This window comes from Odocoileus virginianus, chromosome 30 (genome assembly GCF_023699985.2).
Source record: "Odocoileus virginianus isolate 20LAN1187 ecotype Illinois chromosome 30, Ovbor_1.2, whole genome shotgun sequence".
NCBI classification, from domain to species: Eukaryota; Metazoa; Chordata; class Mammalia; order Artiodactyla; family Cervidae; genus Odocoileus; species Odocoileus virginianus.
The window spans coordinates 43,370,840-43,392,930 of record NC_069703.1 but is presented as its reverse complement, the minus strand read 5'-3'; the positions used below and the strand labels follow the sequence as shown (position 1 = coordinate 43,392,930).

General features: G+C 45.9%; 1 protein-coding gene across 3 annotated transcripts in view; it reads left to right on the top strand.

The window, feature by feature from the left end:
* The window catches only part of EIF4E2 (eukaryotic translation initiation factor 4E family member 2), a 29,733-nt gene extending 10,121 nt beyond the window's left edge, over positions 1 to 19,612 (top strand). The window contains exons 4-8 of one of the 3 annotated variants that reach the window (XM_020896025.2): positions 3,041 to 3,145; positions 4,690 to 4,842; positions 4,945 to 5,081; positions 11,749 to 11,827; positions 17,025 to 19,612. In XM_020896025.2, the coding sequence (XP_020751684.1) occupies positions 3,041 to 3,145; positions 4,690 to 4,842; positions 4,945 to 5,081; positions 11,749 to 11,794 (441 nt within the window). In that variant the 3' untranslated portion in view covers positions 11,795 to 11,827; positions 17,025 to 19,612. Of the gene's footprint in view, positions 1 to 3,040; positions 3,146 to 4,689; positions 4,843 to 4,944; positions 5,082 to 6,810; positions 7,077 to 11,748; positions 11,828 to 17,024 lie in introns of those variants that run through there. The other 2 variants (XM_020896026.2, XM_020896024.2) reach the window with 2 other exon arrangements.
* Positions 19,613 to 22,091: the final 2,479 nt, after the last annotated feature.

The following is a 22,091-nucleotide window of genomic DNA, read 5'->3' as shown; positions in this document are numbered from 1 at the left end:
ATGCATGCCAGGATGCTCCAGTTTTTCAGTGTTTGTTTACGAGACAGGCTGTATTTATTTATCTGTTTATTAATCAGATATGCCTATATAATGATAATCATATCATCTGATTACTGTGTTGAGTTGATATTTCAGCCACAAGCAGAGATCTTGTATTAGTTGGCCTGTGCTCTCTTATTACTGTTAAATTTAGTTTTTTGAATTATTAAAAGTAGCTGTGCACTGGTACATGTATGGTTCAAGAAAAGTTTGTTGAATGAATTTGGGGCATAATAGGGTTCTAAAATGACTAAAAAACCTTGCCCTTAGGGAAATAAAGACATGCCCAGGAATTTCTAATACAGGGAGACAGTAGGAGGTACATATATAGCCAGGATGCTCTTGCAGTTCAGAATAAAGGGATTCATTTCAGCCTGGAGAAGCCTCTTTGGGAGCAAGATGGGTTTAAGATTGAATTCAGAAAATTTGAACAAGTGATAAGAGGAAGGAATTCTTGGAAGAGAGAACAGTAGAATTTAAAAAATTATCCATATCATCCTAACACTCCTGAATCCACAAAAATTTTGATAGGTTGCTAGACATTTAGGGTAAAATGGCAGCCATTATGTTATGAACAATTGGTTAAGCACTTAGGATGAGAGAAGAAACTGAACCATTCAGGATTTTGTTCAGTTATTTTAGCATAATTACAACTACTTCTAGCATTTTTCTTTCCCGCTTAAAAAAAGCATGTGTGAATTTTCCCAGCTTGTGCAAGGAGAGTTTTTGTTTTCTTTGGGCATATATGCTAAGTTGAACAGTTTTATCATCAGCATCATCTTGGGTTAATACTGCTTTATACTCACCAATGTCATGTAAGTCGAGGCATTGGGAAATGTCCCACAGTATTCCTCACAGAAAAGTAATTACATTGTGAAACTAATGATGCTAAAGTAGTATTTCCCACTGGTCCTTGATCCTAGTATTTGACAACATTTAAAAGTTCTTGAGGTGACTAAGGAAACTGTATCTTGAAATGGAAAAAGTGTTGGACTCGGGGATCACAAGTTCTGCTGCTTGACTGTGAGCTGGGGCAAATTCTGAAACCGTTTTCTCAATTATAAAGCAAAGAAAGTAGTTGAAATGATTTCTAAAGTCTTTTCTGCACTTCATGTTCTAAGTTTAAATATTTATTTTTTGGTTCCAGTTGAAAGTTTCAAAAATGCAAGTTGCCTTAAGAGAATGAAAAAAAAAAAAAAGGTTTATAGTATTACTGTTTCTTGACCTGCTTATTATTTCATCTCTCGTGATTTGGGTATAGAATTCTGGCTATAAGATTGTAGAGAATGGCTCCCAGATTGGTGGAGACCAAACTGTTAATAAAGCAGTGCTCCACTGGAGGATTGGAGGTGATTGGTATGCTCTATCCCCACCACTTCTTTCAAGTCCTCATTCACAGTGAGCCACAGTTTCTAGAAGGCGAGCTTCATTTCTTTGCACTGTGTTAGGGTGGGGAAAAGATTATTGCTCATTGTATGCATAGGACCATTCACTGACCCAGATCCCTGGGTATCATTAAGCATAGCACTTGCTGAGGTGAAATACTGTGTTGAAGTCCTGCAGATGGCTTCGTTCCTAATTTCCTTGTAACATGAGATGTTTCCCAGGTTTCTGTGCTCTAGAGGATCGAGAGGCACAACCATTTCACACAGTCTAGGGTTTCTCCTCAGTTGATACCCAGATCTCGGAGTGTGACCTGAATCTCTGTCTGCATGGTACCTGTTTTTACCTGCACATTATGGAATCTTGCTTCATGTTTATTTAGAGCCTCTTCAGCAGTTTCTTGGCAAATGCCAACTGCTTTCTTCAGACTGTTTCAGATTTTTTCCTTCCTTGTAAAGTGTGCACTTGACTGCCCAGTACTTTGTAGGTGTTCTCTGTGAATTGCAGAGGAATAGGGAAGTGATCAAGGGCTTCCCAAGTGGCTCTGGTGGTAAAGAACTCACCTGCCCATGCAGGAGATGCCAGAGATGTGAGTTCGATCCCTGGGGTGGGAAGATTCCCTAGAGGGAGGCATGGCAACTCACTGTAGTATTCTTGTCCTGGACAATCCCATGGACAGAAGAACCTGGTGGGCTACAGTCCATAAGGTCCCAGAGAGTTGAACACAACTGGAGTGACTTAGCATGAACGCATGCACACACACAGAGAAGTAATTAATTTCTTCTTATCCAATCACTAGTGAGAAAAACAGAAATAGTGTGATAAATATAAATAAGCATACATTTTACAGAGAAATATGTATGATTTTCTAACAGGACTGTGAAGGAGGAGCAAAGAGAAATTTTATAGCTAAGAAGAGAAACTTAAACCCTGAGTGAGGAAGCTAAGGCCTGCTTGGTTTTTGGACCGTCTGGGCCTTAGCAAGGGCACCGTGGTATAGCGTAGTGCCTGCGGTTGATTCTGTCACTTAATGCTCAGTAACTACATAGAAATAAAGTGTACTTCAGAGTAGCTGATGCTGTGTTTTGACAGTAAACCTCTGATCAAGAAGTGCCCAAACTTGCAGTTATAAATAAGTCTTGGGCGTGTACTGTAGAGCACAATGACTAGTTAACTCACACTGTTAATAACACTGTATTTTTTTTAAGTGATTTGGTTCAGGCTGAGGTTATATGGCACTGAATATACCTCAAACCTAAGTGGTTTTTATTGTGTAAAACAAAGACCTCCTAGAGCATGTGGTGATTCTCCTGTGGCTTCCACAGGAGGATGTGTATTGACATTTTACCAAATAAGGCTCCTGGCTGAGGCTGGCATTTCTCATCTAAAGAGTTTATTCTTGTGTTGACAGTGTGACATTATTTTTTTATCAAAATAGACAGTCTGCTTCCCTCTAACTTGCTGTCCTTCCCCCACAATCCCCAGAATGAGCATCTGTCCTCCAAAAAGTAGAGCCACTAGCAGAGTGCCTTCCATGGTTATGCTCTTCTCTTAAATCTCACATTCGCTCAAACAAAAAGAAGGCACCTCTTTTGACTCTGCCATCCTCTCTCTGTAGGTGGAGCAGTTCTGGAGGTTTTACAGCCACATGGTGCGTCCCGGGGACCTGACAGGCCACAGCGACTTCCATCTCTTCAAAGAAGGAATTAAACCCATGTGGGAGGTGAGAACTGAGAGCCTTAGACTGCTTTTCTGAGGAAGTTTTCTGTTTTTCGGGGGTTTTTTGTTTGTTTGGTTTGGGGGTTAGTGCCGGGCATTGGTTAAAGTCTTCTTTGAAAGCTACGTCACAGTTTGGTACATTCTTGGAAATGGGAACCCTAGGAAGAAGCCTCGATTCCATTGTTTGTGTGGATGGTTTTCAAAGATTGTTCTCTCACTAACATGGTGTTGTAACAACATTGAAGGATTTTTGTGGATTACTCTTCCCATAGACTGGTTTTGTGTGTGTGTGTGTGTGTAATATATTACCATAGTATACATATGGTTAAAGTGAGTAAAAATAAGCTTAGGGGCAGTCACCGGACACCCAGAGCTGAGCTCTGTGATCTCTTTGCTGTAGTCTATCTTCTCTATTCTGATGCCAAAGCATTCTTCCAGAAGACTCTGATCACACACACATGTGCTGTACTTAGTCATTAGTCACTCCATCCTGTCTGACTCTTTGTGACCCCATGGACTGTAGCCCACCAGGCTCCTCTGTCCACGGGGATTCTCCAGGCAACAATACTGAAGTGGGGAGCCATTCCTTCAGGGGATCTTCCTGACCCAGGGATCGAACCCAGGTCTCCTGCATTGCAGGCTGATTCTTTACCATCTGAGCCACCAGGGAACCCCTGCCCCCACAACACACACACACATACCTTAATTAAAAATCTTATGCAGTTTTCTGTTGCACACATGATCTTACACCTAATTACCTTTCAGCACTTGTCACCTGTCCTCTCCAGATCCTCCCTTCATGTAGCTAGATCTTCCTCTTTGCGTCTCCGCCTCACAGTCAGTGTTTGCACACAGCCGTGTCCTTCCTGGTGCCCGCGGAGCCCTTCACCTGGCTAACTTCTGTGTCCTTACAACCCAGCTGAAATGTTTTCCTGTTCCTGGGTGTTTCTGACTGTCCTGTTCTTCATAAACTTCCTGTGTGTGCCTCTGTTACAGTGGTACTTGTCAGACTATACTACTGTAATTAGTTTTCTTGTCCATCTGCTTTACTTGACTGGATCTGGGTAGAGATCGTGACTTCATGTCTGTATTTGGGGACATGGTGACACATGATAAACTTTTAGCAAATGAAGTAAGGAATGATCTGTGTTTGAAATCTGACATTATTTCGTTTTAATGTAGTTTTCAACAAAGAGGGTTGGTTGGTTTGTTTTGGCCACACTGTATGGCTTATGGGATCTTAGTTCCCTGACCAGAGATTGAACCTGGACCTGGCACTGAAAGTGCTGAGCCTTGGCCACTGGACCACCAGGGAGTTCCCAAAAGAGGATTATTTTTAAAGGGTCTGTTTGGCTGTTTTTCTTTAATGGCTGGTTGCAAGGATCCCCACCTTGTGTTTCTTTTTTCTCGTTTCTTCTGCCTATAGTCCTACCACATTTTCCTGTAGAGTTGAATAGTTGGAAAACGGCAAGACTTCTCAGTGGTCATGAATCCTTGGCCCTAATGCTGTGAGATGATATTTTAACTTTTAATACTTTCTTTTTACAGGATGATGCAAATAAAAATGGTGGAAAATGGATAATTCGACTGCGGAAGGGCTTGGCATCCCGCTGCTGGGAGAATCTCATCTTGGCTATGCTGGGGGAACAGTTCATGGTTGGGGAGGAGATCTGCGGGGCTGTGGTCTCTGTCCGCTTTCAGGTAAGCCGCCTCGCGGGCAGGTCTGCTTTCATGTGTGTTACCTCTGCTCTTCTCACTGCCTCCAGTTTCCTTTGATGAATCCTTCTGTCGTCCCTCCTATAGGAGGACATTATTTCCATATGGAATAAGACTGCCAGCGATCAAGCCACCACGGCCCGAATACGGGATACGCTTCGGCGAGTGCTTAACCTACCTCCCAACACCATTATGGAATACAAAACCCACACCGACAGCATCAAGTATGTGTTGTGGGGGTTTGGGGGGGTGTGAGGGGCATGTCCCTGAGTTCAGCAAAAGTAGGTCCTTAGTTGGGTCCAGAGGAATATGGTCTTCCAGGAGACTGACTTAAGGAGAAGGGACAGACCAGTCTTCCCCCAGTGCTTCTGTCCACTCATAGCAGTTCTCTGCTGGTGTGGTTCTCTGCCTGCCTGCACCCTGGGTGCTCTGGATGAGAGAGATCCCTTCTGCAGAGTCCCAGCTGAACCGCCTGGGCTTGCTGTATTCACACAGGCTGTCTTGTCTTTCGTTCACTAACCACTATCTTAAAATGAAAGACAAAGTGCTCTTCTTTTTCTTGCAGTTTATAAAATAATTGCACTGAACAGTGAGGCCCTCCTCCCTGTCTGTCCCTCACTCCACTTTGCATGTCTTTTTAACTTGTTAGCTTCAGTCTGCTCTCTTTGTCCTGGGAAATTGACTTCTTTACCAGGAATGATGACTCCCATTTCCTTGTGTGCAGAGCTGAAGTTGAAGTGGAAGTAGAATAGTGTGTGTGTGAGGGTAGACTCTTAAGGGGAGCAGGAATGCCAGAGGGGAAGTTAGCTTGGCAGTCTACCTGGGACCCAGGGGAGTGAAGCTGGACGTCCACAAGTGAGAATCACTGGCCAGGGTTGCTCCTTCAGTGACCGAAGATCATAAATAAACTCTGGGTGTTACAGACACGTTGTGGGGAGTGGCTGTTAAGAGTTTTCTCACATGTGAAGGGAGAGCAAGGCAGCTAGGAGTCAGGACCCATAGGTGTAGTTCTGTCCTCTGACTCAGATACCAGTGCGTGCCTTTGAAAAGTCTGCCACTCCGCTTCACGTGTCCCATCGGAAAAGTGGGGGGTAAGAGTGCTTTACTGAGCAGGGTTGTTTGTGAGGCTGATTCAGTCCTTGTAATTGAAGGTCCTCAGATGGAGTATGCTCTAACAGGGTCAAGGATTATTGCTCTCATCATTGTTAGTAATAACATCATCACACTGTTATTACAAGCATTATAGTAATGAGCCCAATAATGGCTCAGCAGGCAGATCATTTGGGAATCTTTTCCCCTGCATTTACAGATCATGTTGTGGGTGGAACTGGCTCATACCAGCTAAGCTCCAGTTTTTAACTGGGAATGCTGCCATAGGAGGTGGTCTGTATGAAATGGCTGGGTGTGGCTCATCACAGCCACTAGCAGTTACTAGCCATTACGACCCTGAGGGCTTGCCTTGGCAGCCCTGGGTCAGCACTCTTTTTCTCTTGGCAGATTTTTCTTATTCTTTGTTCTGGAATACAAGTAGTTTCTGCCCTCCAGCCAGACTCAGTCTAGGCTGGAGAGATCCACACCTACTTTTCCTAGGACTCTTGTGTTCCCAAATGCCCCCCGCATCCCCCCACCCCACCCCCAAGCAACCTTTTCACCCAGATAGGAAAGGGAAAGAGATATTTTTCAATTCTCCCCTCTCCGCTCTTCTCCCTTTCAAATACCCTGAAGCAGCTCTTCCTGACTTCTGTAGCAATGTGTACAGGTCCATAGAGTCTAGGCTAGCCTTGGGGCTTGGTGCCTTAGTCTGCTGCTTGCTGCTTTATCAGAGGTCTGCCTAGTCCTCCAGCCTTGCAGCCACAGGGGCCAGAAACCCCTCCTTGACACCTAGATGCCACTTTCCCCTCGCGGCTCCCTCTCTTTCTCTCCCAACGTGCCAACCTTTTGCACTTCCACTAGAATGCCAGGCAGGCTGGGCTCCCAAAGGCTCCTTTTTCAAAACCTCTGGAAGCCGCGGTTGAATGTGCCATGACCCTCTCCCTCTCTGGATGGCACCGTCATTGAAGCTGGCGTCATCGGAGTCTCTTGTTCTGTTGGTGTGCTACCTGGAAGACCCTTCCGTCCCGGACAAGAGGAATTGGAAGAGCATTTTATGTTTTAAGAACAGGCTGACATGCAGCAGCTACAACAACAGCTGAGATCACTTAATAAATGGTGCTAAACTAGCTTGTCTCATGCTCTTGCTCTTTATGGTGCATCAAAGAAGTGGCCTTTCAGACTGACTGTCACCATATTAAGGAATGGCACAGACTTCTCCGTGGAGGGTCATCCGGGGAATGCAGCCTCATTTCCATAAGTTCATGGTATCACATCACACGGTATTTTGTTCCATCTCCGCTGAGGTCCGACACTGAGGTGACATCTGGCTCTCAGAAAGAGACCCCAGTTTTTTTGGTATTTAAGTTTCCACCAGCCATGCTGAGAACAGGAACAGAGTGATTTCTGATTTAGAATTAAGCTCAAAAGTCCATCAGGTTGGAAAGGGGGATCTTGACCTTCGCTTGGCTGACTTCATTTGTCTTACTTCAAAAATATCTCTTGCTTGGAGGTAAAGCCCTGCTTCTGTCTGTGTGCCGCTGTGTGTGTAGAGCTTCCTTGCTTTGTGTAAGTGGGCTTTCCTCACTGGCCAAAACCACCCAACCGCAAGCTCTCTGCAAGCTTTTTCCCTTCTGTTCTCCCCTTGGAGCCAGCTCGTCTTCCTTTCTGAGCTCATACTGTTTACACTTTGCAAACTTCTAGCCCTTCCCTTTCCCCAGTCCCTAGGGTTGTCGTGCACCAGGACCTGGGGGTGGGGACGTATCTTTGTCCTGTGTGACTTTGCTCCTTAGGACATCTGACCACAGCATGGCCCAACCCCTCATGTGTTTTTGAGGCTCGGCATGTATGTGCTGCAACTTGGTCTTCAGGCCCCTAACCTGCATGGAGAAATCTAGCAAGGCTTAATGTGACTTTAGGTTTTTTAGAGCTTCCACCCAAACCATAAATAAACCACTTCTGCCGACACTAGGCCAGGTGACCTGATAGCATCTGTGAATGTGACTGTGGGTGTAGTGTGGAGTTCTCCAAAGTGGCTGTGCTGCTCCGTTTTGGCAGTGATGCCCTGAGCTGTGCCATCCTGACTGCCCATCCATCTCCATGAGGCCTGGGATCCCACAGACCACACATCAGGACTAGCACGTGGGCTGAGCATCCTGGAGGTGGCCCTGTCATTGCTGCTTTTTGTGATCACTTACCCCAAATTACTTAAAGTTCCTAAAAGATGGAGATGGTTGATGTGTAGAAATACATATTTTCTATGTTTTCAACATTTGTCAAAGAATGACGTTCTATGGCCCTTTCCCTCTTGCCTTCCGCTGTGATGTCCACATGTATTGATCTTAATTTCAGCTAATATAGCTGGTGCAGAGGTTGAGCCTGATTCCACCCACCAGAGTAAGAGTTGATCGGAAAGCACCAAACTGACCTTGACCCCTCTGAGCCTTGCCATATCTGAACAGAAGCCAGGACTGTTCTGCTTTGTCCTTCCCCCGTGGCTCTCCCACAGGCGTGGCTGTGTTTGAGTCAAGGAACAGCAACTGCTTGGACTTGAGAATTGAAGGGACACGAGGAGGAAAGAGCCAACACTTGTTCTCTCCCATGTACTCTGGAGATTAGGGGTCCTGGAAATGGTGAGGGGAGTGTTTTAGGGGTGGCTTAGCTTTCTTGGTCAGGTGTCCCTCCCCCTTGCTGTGTTTCCGTCCAGTCTCCAACGTCCTATTTCAAGTGTCTAGTTCCCCAGCCTGCCTTCATCACACTGCTCATGGCCTTTTCCTGCTGCGCTCCTTGCTAGCACCACTTGCTGAGCTGAGGTGACCGCTGCCACTGCGCAAGGGGCATGGTGAGCCGCTTTGCTGCAGAGGGAATGCTGCTTGCTGCCTCGCACCCTTGTTTACTGCTAACAGTCAGTCCCTTAAGGGTGCATGGGCCCACTGAGAAGTGGGAAAATGGTTAAATCAAGTGTTAGGTGTGCGGCTGAGGTTTCAGAGGTTTGGGTCCGTGCCGGTGGACAGCCTCATAACACAGCCAGACTTGCACCCTAGAATCATGGGACCACCAGGAGAAGACTTGGGTCACAGGGCCGTATAAAACAGCCGTGTCTTTTGTGAGGAAATCCCTCTTTGGAATAGTCTGTTGAGTCCCTTTGTGCCTCTGGCCTGGGATGGGAAGGGGAAGACAGGGCCTGTTGCACTTGGTGGGCCACAGTGTTGGGAAGACTGACCAGCCTCCTCTGCACAGAGAGCTGAGGGTAGGTGACTTGTCTTTATTCATTTGTTCTAGAGGAGAAATGGGTCAAATCATGGGGACTCCACCACATCTAGATTTCATTTTATTTAAATATTGAATTTGGTAGGTAGGGAGCAACCATCCCTTCTCTTGCCACGGCTAAATCATAGCTGGGGGTGCTGCGTCACCCAGCATCATTGCTGGCCAGGCTTTGCTTTTGGGAAATGCCCCTCTATGCTGATGTGCAAGGTAAAACCCAGACCAGCATGAGGCCCAGCTCATCTGTGAGTGTGAGGGCCAGCTGAGGGCAAGGCTGTGAAGTGGGCTGCGCCAGAGTGGGGGCAAATGCAGAGTTAAGGGATGAGATCTCTGCCCTTAGAATTTGCTCTCTGGTAAGCCAGCTGGTGAAAAGTGGTCTTGAAAGGACTCATTGTTACCCTGTCATTTGAATCTGTTTAGAATTCCCTGTAGGTTGTATTAGGATAATAGGGGGATAAAAAAGTTTTTAGGAAACTCAGTTTACATGACAGATACAACATTTAACTTGTTCTTTGTTTACCTTTCAGAGAAACAAGTTTTAAAATTACATATATGCCTGGGATGCCAGGTGGAAAATAGCTAGAACATTCGCACCTAGTTTTAGGCGGTTGGTTTACTTAGTCAATCATTGAGAACCAGCGATTGTACCAATGACTGTGAGCAGTGGTTTTGTCTCCACTGAATCCACCTGAGGAAATTTCTTTGCCCAGATTCTTCATGTTGAAGTTTTCCATGTAAAGAATATACTGCTGAAGAAAATAGGAGGGCAGTTTAATGCTAAACTGGATTAGAGGGGAACTCTGAAATCCATATTTCTGTAAGTTCTTGACATAGAGAACTTCCATTTGGACTAGTGTAGGCCTTTCTGGAAACTAAAGGATAAGTGAGGTGAACCTTCAACACAGCCATGCAGTTTCTTGTTGACATCTAACTTGCTTAAATATAACTTAAACCTCACTCTTAGAATGAGAAAGGGTGTTTCCTGGGTCATTGCCTGGGTGTCAGATTTTGCTTTCTCTTTATCTTCATTTGGAGTGAAGAGTGAAATGACCTCCTGCCATCACTGATGGACTCTCAAAGTTCATTGTGTTACCATCTCTCCAGAAAGAGCTGTGAAACATGTCTTTCTATGGAAACTGAGTTTGTGAACTGACAAGACGCATGCTTACTGGGTACTCTTAACATTTTCCTTCCATTCAGTGAACATACATGTATCTGGATTTTGGCGATATTCTGAAGAAACTATTGACTGTGGATCAGTCTCTTGTTCCGAGAGCTACATCATTAACTTATAAGTGTTGCTCTTCAAACGGGAAATAACTAATGAAACTGATGTGATGATTGCGTGGAAGAATGAATTTATTGGGCCAGGTCTTTGCTTCATCCTTTCCTATTTGAGAAAAGAAGAAAAGCTATCTGTAGGAGACCTAGTGATGAAGTGTAGTTTTAGTGGCCATAATATTAAACCTGTAGTGAGCAAATAATTTAACATATTAAACTTCTATGTTGTTACCATGAGTATTTCACCCCTTTAAGCCACGAATGGAATAATTGATGGTAAGGGATTTTAGATTCAAAGGCACCAAATTACCCATTTTATGTATAATTCCCAGGGAAGTTACCTGACAGTTTGCCCCTAAGTGGCTGAAAAATGGCTCAGGCCAAAAGGAAGGACGTCAGCTCCTCTCAGAACTTGAGGTGGGTCAGGGCTTCGGAGGCATGAGGGAGCCTCTTTCTCCTGGTGCTTGGCCTGCAGCCACCAAGGCTTGTTCTCTGTGGAACGTCATCCAAGAGACTCTGCCCCTCAGTCACATTCCTTATCCCTTCCTAGCTCCAGTTGCTAAATTCAGGTAGTAAGCATTAAAGTTGCTATGAGCATCGGTCCTGGGGAATTTCAAAGGAGTTTGGTCCTTGGAAATGGTGTGGCACATACAATTTTTTAAGATAATCATTACTTGGGTATTATCAGAAACGCGTGGAACCTGACATGAATTTGGGATCTGAGTTGAAAAAGGTTAGAAGGTGTGAAGTATGGCAGCAGAGGAAGCAGTCTCATTCCTCACCCCGTCTTTGCATCAGCATCACAATGCTGCTGGGTGCCTACCTTTCCCCTCAGGGTGAGGCCTGATGGAGAAAAATCACTTCTGCCTCCTCTCCTCACATCCCGAAGACAGAAAGTGCTGTTGCCCCTCGCCTCAGTGAATTGGAAGTGTCTCCCATGGTGGGTGAACTTAATCTGACTTCCCGTGGCCTCCCCAGTAGACTTGTGGAAGGAGTGTCTGGAAGGACGTGGAAGTCCTCTCGGGGACAGTAGCACAAGCCAGAAGTGCCAGGTGCCCCTGAAAGGTGTCAGCCACCCTGCTTAACAGGAAAGTCTAGGCGGGGACCCTCACAGCTGTGCTTCCAGGTATCGGTGGGCCCCACCTGACCTTGAGGGTATCTGAATTGGGGTGTGGGGTTATCTTGTCTGCTCTCTTTGTTAAAAAGCCTCTGATCTGAATGTGCTGTTGTGTTTTTTTGTCTCTGGTTTGCCAGGGCCTGGGAGGAGTTTCATGGCCTGGTGAACAGCAGCGGCCGCTGATCGGACGCTCCCCCTCTGTCTCTCACACTCAGGGTAGGGCCTCGTCTATCTTACTCTGTAACCCTGTGATGTCCCTCCCAGCCGTAGGACCCTCCTCCAAAGGGCTTGACCCTCCACATCTGCCCCCAGGCTTATCTCTGCCAACACTGAGCCTGTTGCCAGGCACCCACCGTCTTGGAGGGAAACACTGAGTCCAGAGCTGCTGACTTTTCCTCCCTGGGTCATGTGTCTCCCAGTGAACCCCTGGGTAGGTTGATGAGCCTCACTGCACCTCTGCTTTCTGATCTGGAAAATGAGGTTCCATGGACTAATGTCTCTGGTCTCTTTGGATGCTGACATTTCATGACTATAAATGGACCAGAGGTCTTTTTTAATTTAATTCCCGACGTGGCCATGTTTAAGCTATCTGGCAGTGTCCTGTGACTAATGGGGCAGTTCCTCTGGCCCCTGTATGACTTAGGCGAGAGGTGTGTCTCCTTTGCTGGTGGTGTTTGTCAGTTGTGAGGAAACAGTGGTGGAACCTCTAAGTTTCAAAGGCTAAAATGAATGGTGGGGGATAGGGGAGATTTCAGGGCTGTGTAGGAAGCATGGTTCCAGGTTGTATCATGGCAAGACCAACACGTGTTTGCTGGCAGAGAGGGGCCCTGGGATAGCAAAGGCTGGGTCAGCGAAGCATTCATTTTAAGAATATTTATATTTCAGTTAAGGGAGTTCCAAGTCCATGTCTGTCTCTTTAGCAGAAGGGATTGGATGAATTTATTCTGGATGAGAGGAATGGCTACAGGGACAGTGTCTGCATGTGCCTGGCCCAAAAGCACATCCTTGGACATTAACTATCCCTGCCCCCAACCCCCTGACCCCATCTCTAAGAAATGGAGAGTTTCTAAAATTGGAGAAGAACATGCCAGCTGCAATAGTTGTTGCAGAACTCCACTTCAGAACAGGAAGCAAGGGGGACTTTTTCCAGGAAAGGAGACCTCCCTTCTTCCCTAGATGAGCCAAAAAGAGTATGACCCTTTGAGGGACAGAGCGAGTGGCTGGGGTCTAAGTAACAGACAGTCCCAGAATTCCTGTACACTCACGCCACTCATATCTGTTTTTCAAATAATTTAATTCCTTCATCCCGAATTCAGCTTTTAGATGATAATGCTAGGTTTTCAGAATTGAAATTCAAAGTGATTCTCTGTAAAGTATATTCAATATAGAATTCTGAGATGGTGGCTAGTATATCAAAGAGGGATGAAAACATGTATTAGTTCTAATACTGACACATTGACTTGTAGCCTGGAAAATAGCAGGCATTCAAAATACATCCATAAGTTAAATTTCCAGAGTCCTGGTGCAATATGGGACTTGCTTTAACAGCATGATCACATATAAAATTCCTTTTTTTTCTGCTTTGAAGATCCCTAAAATTGGGCTTCTTACACTGAGTGTGATAAGAAAGGTTTTTGTCATAGTTTAATGGCAGTGTTTACCTCTCAAAGTACATAGAATGATGGTACCTTTAAAATTCAACAGCATCTTAGGTTCCGTCTTGGTGTCGTGGGAGAGGGCTTTAAAATGAAGTTGGAAGAGACAGAATAGAAGAAAACTTAAAATTATTCCCTCTCCCTTCAGCTGGCGCTAGATTCCCCAGGAAAAATACCTTTGAATTTTTTTGAACAGTCATATTTGCATAATTGCCATTTTGTAGGCTCTTTGTTCTTTTTGTTGTCTCACCCCACCCCCATATCATTTTCACGGGGCAGGTTGAAGGGTACATTCCTTCAATGGGTTAAGTATTCTCCTTGAAGCACAGACTTGGGAGAATGAGAGGAATATTCGAATCTAAACAAAAAACCCAGCTCACTTCCCTGTCACGACAGACTTGAGAAGGATTTTTTTATTTCATGTGTTTTAATTTTACCTTGAAAGTGTTTAACTGGGTGTTCCAAGAAGATGCACATACTAGCTGCCATTTCAGAGGCCCCCTAGGTCTTAAGCCTTCTCATCCTCCCTGCCTTTTCTCCCACCAAGTAGATTATGATCTATGAAGGGATAAACTGCTAGTTAAATAATTCTTGAACCACAAATACTTCTCCTCAATTTATCTGCTGTTTTGTGCCATTCCATGTGGCTGCTGATATTTTAGGACTGGGTCATGTGACCTCTATTACCGTTACAAATAAGCATGGCACTGTTAACCATAGCTTCAGCAGAAGTCCCAGTTAGCTGCTGGGGGATAGGGGCGGAGATTCTGGGTCCCTGCATGTCTAGACTGGCATGCGCAGAGCAGTGGTCTCTACTGATGGGGAATGAAGTTAATGTGGTCACTTCACAGAGATGAGAGATTGAAGTTTACCCAAGTGAACCTAGGTGTTTTGCCGTTTTATTAACTGTGCAGGGAGGGCACGAGGAGAAAGCCAGAGCTGGCCTGGGCTGGGCAGCTGAATAGCCAGAGAATGTTTCCCTGAAGACCATGATGTAAAACATGTTATCATTTCCTTCTGAATGATCTTTTATATTATTAAGAACCATTGAAAAAACAAAACCAATAAACCTTGCCAATAGTCTGCCCACTGCAAGATGCCTGTAGGGTCTAACTTTTCAGTGCTCAGTCTTAATTGTCTAAATTTTAATTTGCTTTTAAAAGAACAGAAACCCATCTTTAGGGGGAAAAAAAAGTTGCTTGTGGTCTCTGCCACTTCCTGTCTACCTTTTCCCTTCCCATCTTCTCATCTCTCTATACACTGCAGCCTGGGGTGAGGGACAGCTGAGGGTTAGTTCTCAGCTGCTTTGAGGTGAACACATTCCTCAGACTAAATTTGGCACCAGGCTGTTTTCAACCCACTTTTTTTTTTTTTTTAAACAAAGGCTGGACCTGAGGGGCCCACTGCCATCAGCCTGCTTCAGCCTGTCGTCATCAGGCTGCCCACCCTCGTTCCTCTCTGTTTTTCTTTTATATCAGATTCTGGAGGAAAAACAGCTGGATTCTAGCTCCATTACTCTGTTCCTCCCCATTTCTGTTTTGCAAATAAACTTTAGAATGTTTCTGACTTGTTAGGATTTCTGTGAAGAGATCTATGACAGTAGAATTAAATATTACCTCTTTATGAACGGGAACGTGTTGTAGAGCTCTTCAGTTTACCTGCCACCTGAGAGAATTTGTTTCTGGCCCAGCTCCAGCACAGCACAGGAGTTCTCCCAGAAGATAAGATGTCCTGCTCACTGGGATGATTAATCCTGAGAATGTTCTTCTTTACATCACTAAACAGCTGTGAAAGGACTGAGTCCAGATATTTGCCTGGCATCTCTCCCACTTCAAGATAGATCCTTTTCCCATAATCAGAAGATTCTCTGATTCTGCTTTCCCGAAGCCCTGCCTTTCTGGTCTGCCTGCTGATTGACTTTCGTGATCCAGTTGATCTGTGGGGCTCTTCCCCACCCAGGGATCAAACCTGGGTCTTCTGCATTGCAGGAGGATTCTTTACCATCTGAGCCACCAGATTGCCCATGGGGATCGAGATGGCATCAAAGGGGAAGAAGGAAGCCAAACAAATCCTTCCTTCCCAACCACTTCTTTGTTTTTAGAGGCGTTCTCCATCATACAGCCCTCGGTATTGCAGCACGGTGTTCCTGGGGGCACTCAACTAGCACACCTCAGTGACTCCTGCTTTTCTGTCTCACTATCAGATGCCTCCTTCTTTGCTAGCTACTTGTGGCACCTCAGGGGAGTCTGTCCTTTTGGACATTCCTTTAAAAAGATGATCACTCCACTAAGTTCTCTTTGTGTTCAGTCAACTCCTTAGATGGAAATCATTCAAATTCTAGTAGCATTGATCATGGAGCTGCATGGTCATGCGTGTCAGTTACAAAATTGCCAGTGGGCTTTTGAGATAATATCAGTTTCTTCCCAGCCAGAGTTCACCCATGCCAGCTCCGGTTTCCCTCTCAGCGTTCTTATCTGCAGTTACTTGTCTATGTAGTGAGGGCTGTAAGATACTGTCAGCCTGCCACCATCATGGGGGAGACTTGGTTAGCCATCGGCAGGAAGACACTGCTGTTTGGCTGGGCTGAGCATACGTATTCATCAGTATTAAGTCTCTCCAGTCCAGTTGCCAGATACCCAGTCGATTGTAGCAATTCTCCGACAAGTCAGTGAAAACCAAAGCTTCTAGAATGTGCCATTAAAATTAAACGGAGGAAATGAATCCAAAATCAGATTAATGAGAATTTATGTCTCAAAAGTTCACACAAACTTAAATCCAAAGCCTGGGGCCAGAGTAGTAGGTGCAGTGACTTTTAAAGCCCCTTCCACCCCTGAGATTTTGGGATTAAAATGGCTAAGGTGTTGGATTTCTAGGCTGAAACAGGAGAGGTTGCTAGTGGGCAGTCAAACCTGTCTGCATCCCCTAGAAGGCAACTAAGAAGATATCTTGTGATCTGTTACACGCACACATGCATACACATGCACACTTAAATGTACATGCCAGGTTTTTAAAGTGAAGGGTATCCAGATTTGGAATATCCTTTTGTAAGCAGCTGTAAGTTTTGAACCAAGGGATTTTTGGTTGGTTGGTTTTTTTTGTTTCTCTTTTTTGAGTATGTAATACAAATTGATGATTCAGTTTTTTAAAACATTTTCTGTGTGCATATGTGTGTGTAAGAAAACAGAAAAAGAGGTTTCCCTTCCACTCTTTCTCCATCAGCCCAGTTTCCAGAGTCCCCTTCCTCTGCCAGCACACGCCCCAGGTAGCCACTGTTACTGGTTCCCATGGAGCCTTACAGCGTTTTAGTATGTATGGCTTAACTTGAGGCAAATAAAAACCTTATTTCCTCCACCCCTGCTTACACAGACAGTCGCGCGTCACATGCACATGCTGTTCTGCACCTTAACCTATTGGTCTCTCTGGGAGAAAGACTTCTTTTCAGAAGTCTCAGTAGAGAGCATCTTTCCCCCTTTTTAAAAGCTGCACATTATCCCATTAATATTTAGTCCCCTGGTCACATGCATTTGGGTTGTTTCTGACCTCTTGCTATTACAACCAGTTGAGCCCAAGCGTTTGAAGGGACTTGTGGGGCAGATGGCCATGCTGGCATTAGATGAGCAAGGAAGGAAGGTCCCAGGGTGTCAGGTGGGCCCCAGGGCTGCCGAGCTCAGGTTTCCCCCTGTGTGTGTGTGTGTGTGTGTTGCCTGGAGATGACACTGTGTATTGAATGCCCTCTTTTCTCCCATTTTTTCTTTCAGGGACAATTCAAGCTTTCGAAATACAAAAATCACCTTGTGAGAGTACACAAGCTGGCAATAATCCTTTTCTGTATGTGTGTGTGTGTCGAAGCGGATGGGAGGTCTCCGGCTGGCCCCCTATCTGCTCACCGAAGCGACGTCCCCGAGCCGCGTGCTCCCCTTTTGCACTCATTCCTGGAGGACGGATTCCGCTAGACACCCTCCAGCGTCGCTGACTTTATAAAGCGGGAAAAACGGAACACGTGACTTTGTAATAGACAGACTTTTTTTTAACGGGGTTCTATGGGGGGAAGTCCAGCCTTTCGTCTTGCTGTGTGCTGTCCAGGTGCCTCCCGGGCACTCTGTCGTGCTCGCCTCTGCTGTACGAAGGGCATCGTGACCATGTGTACAAGCAGAGCTGTCGACTGAGAGTGAGCAGTATTATGAATGTCTGTGCGTCCAGGAAAAGCGTTTTGTTGGAGAGTCCCAGAATAGCTATAAACGCTCTCTTCTAGATCTGCCATTAAATTATTGGGACATTTTGTTTATTTCACACCCCTCGTCCCCCAAGGCCACCCTTTTGGAATGTGTGTTACTAATTCTGTAGTTTCCTGCCTTACGCCCTCCAGTCTTCCCTCCTGTGGGACTCTTTCCTTTTAGGCACTGCTGCACTTAGAATTGTAACCAGTGGGCCACACAGGTCTCACTGAGGCAGCTTAGAAGGTATGATTGTAAATTAAACTGCACCAAACTGCAGTTTGATGAGGAGCGAAGTTGTACTAGAGGTTCCAAGGGCAGGATTTGGAGCTGAGGGTGTTTTCTGACCCAGGTTCCCAGATGGGCAGGACCTGTTGTGTCCAGCCTGTTGCTGTGGGTTCTTGCATTCCCCTCGTGGAGGAAGGGAAGCAGAAGTTGGCTGCTGCCAGGTGTTAACATGGTCAGTTCTGTGATCTCAAAACTGGGACATCTGGAGAAAAGGTGACCGTGATGGACGGCTTTCTTTGCATGGCTCTTCCTGTCTGCAGTGGTGGAGAACGCTGCTGTCAGTCCTCATCACCCGGTAAATGTGTTAGCTGGTGTGTGCTGATCCAGGAAGCCCAACACAAAGCTTGTGGGCTGTTGCAGGCAGGCTCTAAAAATGACCAGGCACACGCCAGAGAAGCCGGGTGATCTGACTCCAGAAGGACTGAAGTCAGAGAGGTCAGAGAGCACCTAGGGTTGGAATAAGTACCGAAGACCAGTCCTCAGCAACCTCTGAGGAGCGCCATCTTACTTGGCTCTTGTGAGCACAGATTGCAGTACCTTAAATTAAGGCCTCCCCTAAAACCTATCCTTGTAGGCCGGGGTCCTTGACCACCTGGTCTCAGAGAAATGATAGGAGAGTAACAGGCATTTCCTTCTGGTATTTATATTACTCTTCCTACTTTCCAACTCCTGAACACTCTCTCATTACCACTGTCTTGGGGTGCTTATTCCTAAAAGAACAAAGGCATATAAAAGAACAGGGGCCAAAAAGGGAGGTGCTTCCATTGCAGGTGAAGTTAGATCAGAGAAGGTCTAGCAATGATTTAAACTCCAGGAGTATGAAGAATAAACTCTAGTGCCCAGACAGTTGTGAAGGGCTCAGACAAATACAGGAGCAACGTTGGCCCAAGCAGGGGACAAACGCTGCCTCCTGAGTTTAGACCCCAGGGAGGTCTTCACTTTTGCCTAAACTCAGATTTGCCCTGAAAATCCCAAAGAGAGCGGACGTTTGGATTTGCCCTCTGGGCATCTACCTGACTGACTGTTAGTATGTGTGTGTGGGTTCATATGTTTGTTACATGTTCACGAGTGAAGGTTTTGTCAGACCGAGTGCTTAGTTGTCCATATTTGTGGGGGTTTTTTGGGGGGGTGGGGGTTCTCGTTTTAATTTCTTAGTCTCGTGTTTTCTAGAGCTGCTGATGTCACTCCCTGCCCCCTGCCTTCCTCTTTGTCTTTGTAGTATTTGAAAGTTATTTTTTCCCCATCAAAAATATGCTGGCTAGAACAAGAGTTATTTCTGCTAGGCAGTGTCTCACCCTAGAACGTTCCAGATCTTCTGCCTAACAGCTTTAAACCAGGGATCGAAGAGTTAGTTCTCCAAACCACCTGTTTTCCACACTAGTTTGCGAGGTCTTTTCAATTCCTAATGACTCCATGGACCTCTGTGACACAGACAGGACGCAGTTGCGGTTATGGTGTCACCATTTCCGGAGAAACAGGAAGCAAGGTACACCAGGCATCTGCCAACCTAGCAGACATGCGGTGTGGCTGCTGGAGGTGGGGCGCCCCCTATGCCCAGGCCGGCTGTACCCAGGACCCCCAGAAACTGGCTCCACACCTCGCCAGTGCTCTTCTCCTCTTACCCTCCTGTTCGTGTGTGTGTGTGTGTGTGTGTGTATGTTTGCCCTGTGACATTGGCAGTCACAGTTTTCCACCCAGAGAGACGCTTGTGGTCCACGATGCTCCAAGAATGAATTTCCAAGTATTTACCAGTGGAGGAGCAGAGGCTGTGACAAGAGTGATTTAGTGTTGCACTTTCAGAGCAATTGTCTACTGCAGTAATAAATGGAAAATATCAGCAAGAACCTGGTTGTGGACTCTTTAATACAGTGGAAAATGGGGAGAATAGTAGTGTTTTGCTTCCTGCTTCTGCCCTTCAGCACCTGAGTCTTTTTTTTAAGTGCATTCCAGAACTAAATATGTGGAAGAGTCCAGACACTGCCAGTATCATTTACATGAATGTAATATCAGAATACTGTTCTCTAATTGATATTAATCATTGCCAAAACTTAATTTACATTTTTAATACCAAAATACATTGTTAATTTTAATTCTTAATTTGGAATGAGGAATGTTGGAATTCAGAGATTTAGATTTGGAAATAAGATACCACCCCGGGTCTTAGCCTGGAATGTTTTATTTAGCCCAAAGGTGGGCATGTAACGCATTCCAGTGACCATTGCCCATGTGAAATACCAGGGGAGAATGAAACTTAATGCAAAGCCTTACAAAAGATTTAAAGCAGTGTAGTTTTGAGACTGCATTTCAATAGAAATTTCCTTTCTGTCTATCAGCCATGGTCCAAGTGGAAGCACAAACCAGGCAAGTTATTTTAACAAGATGATCAAATTGTTGACTCAGCCACTAAAAAGGCCTGAAGGAGACAAAACCAAGGAGGTAGTGACTCCAGGGGGAGGCGCCTCGGGGTGGATGCCGCTCACCTGGTGCTGGTGTCTGAGGGTGGAACGAAACTGGCCTGAGCTTGTTCAGCTTCAGGAACACACTGCTACCACTGAGATGAGGCCAGAGCTCGTCCCTTCTCCAGCACTCAAGTGCACCCTGCTGGAGAAATCCAGTGGTCCGCCAACTGCCAAAGTACAAGTCTCTGCTCAGGGAGCTAAGATCCTACAAGCTGCAAGGTGGTGCCAAAGAATAATAAGAAGAAAAGACTCCCTTCTAATGAGGGCATGTGTGGAAAATAAAAAATAGTAACTGTTAGTGGAGAAGCCTGACAGAGACCCTCTTTGCCAAGTGATCCAGGTTCATGGCACCACTGTCGTGCTGACGCCATGTGTGCTGGTACGTGCTGAGGACACTTAATGTCTTCCCCCCAAATTCATAACCTGTCTGCTCATGAGAAAACATCAGACAAATCCACACTGAGAGACAGTCTACAGAATACCAAAACGCTTGACCAGTACTATTCCCAAGGGTCAGCATCATGAAAGAAAAGAAAAGATCCAGAAACTGTCAGATTGAGAGAAGGGAAGGAGACATGACTGATTAATGTGGAATCTTGGGCAAGAAAAAAGAGGACACCAATGGGAAACGTGGGGAAATCTGAAAAAATCCTGAAGTTTTGTAAAGAGTAATGTATCAGGGAGGGCTTCCCAGGTGGCATCAGTGGTAAAGAACCCACATGCCAATGCAGGCGATGTTTGAGAGATGCAGGAGATGTTCAATCCCTGGGTCAAGAAGATCCCCTGAAAGAGGGCATGGCAATGCACTCCAGTATTCTTGCCTGGAGAATCCCATGGACAGAGGAGCCTGGCAGGCTACAGTCCATAGGGTTGCAAAGAATTAGACAGGACTGAAGCGACTTAGCACACTCACAATGTATCAGGGAATTCCCTGGGGATCCAGTGGTTAGAACTCTGTGCTTCCACTGCAGGAGGCATGGTTTCGATCCCTGGTAGGGGAACTAAAATACCACATGCATGCCCCCCCCCCCCCAAAAAAAGCAGTGTACTAAAACTCACTTCTTAGTTCTGATCAGTGTACCATGGTTATGTAAGATGCTAATACTAGGAGAAGCCAGGTGAAGGGTATATGGGAACTTTCAGTACTATTTCTGCAACTCTTGGATAAATCTAAAATTATTTCAATATAAGAAGCCCCAGAAGTTTCTCGAGGGGCCATGCTTGATTTGAACATCCAGATCTTGCTCTATGGTGGCGCCCGGGTTCCTGCTTCCCAGAGCAGGTTCCAGCAGCTCCATCAGTGCCAGCACCAGGGGGAACGCCTGCAAGCCTGTTACTCAGGGAAACTCTGCCTGTTTTCCACCCACCAGCCTCCACCTTCCCCAATGCCTGTCCTAAGTCAGCACCCAGCCCGCAATTGATGTAGGTTTCCAGCCTGACGGTAAATCAACATGAGCCCCACTTGACACGAGGGAAACATTTCCATGAGCTCAGATTTTAAAAAATGCTTATAAAGCTGAACGGGGCCACCCCCCACCCTAACCACAGTGGGAGGGGAGGAACAGTAAGAACCAAAGGAGCAGAGGGCAAAGAAAGGGGCCCCAGAGAGCAGGTGTGGCTGCTGAAGGACCAGCAGAAAGAGGACATGGTGGGAGCCCCAGGAGTGGAAGGCAGAGCCCTTTTCCTATCAAGGAGCCTCACAGACTCCCCCCACCAGCCCTGTACGGGCTCTGGGTGAGATACACAAGGCAGGCAGCTGGAGGCCAAAGGAAGGGGGCACCCCACCGGCTGATGGGCCAATGGTAAGACTGTCTTCTCCCAAGTTAAGGCTTGGTAAGGTGGTCACAAGTAAACCATACCAGGG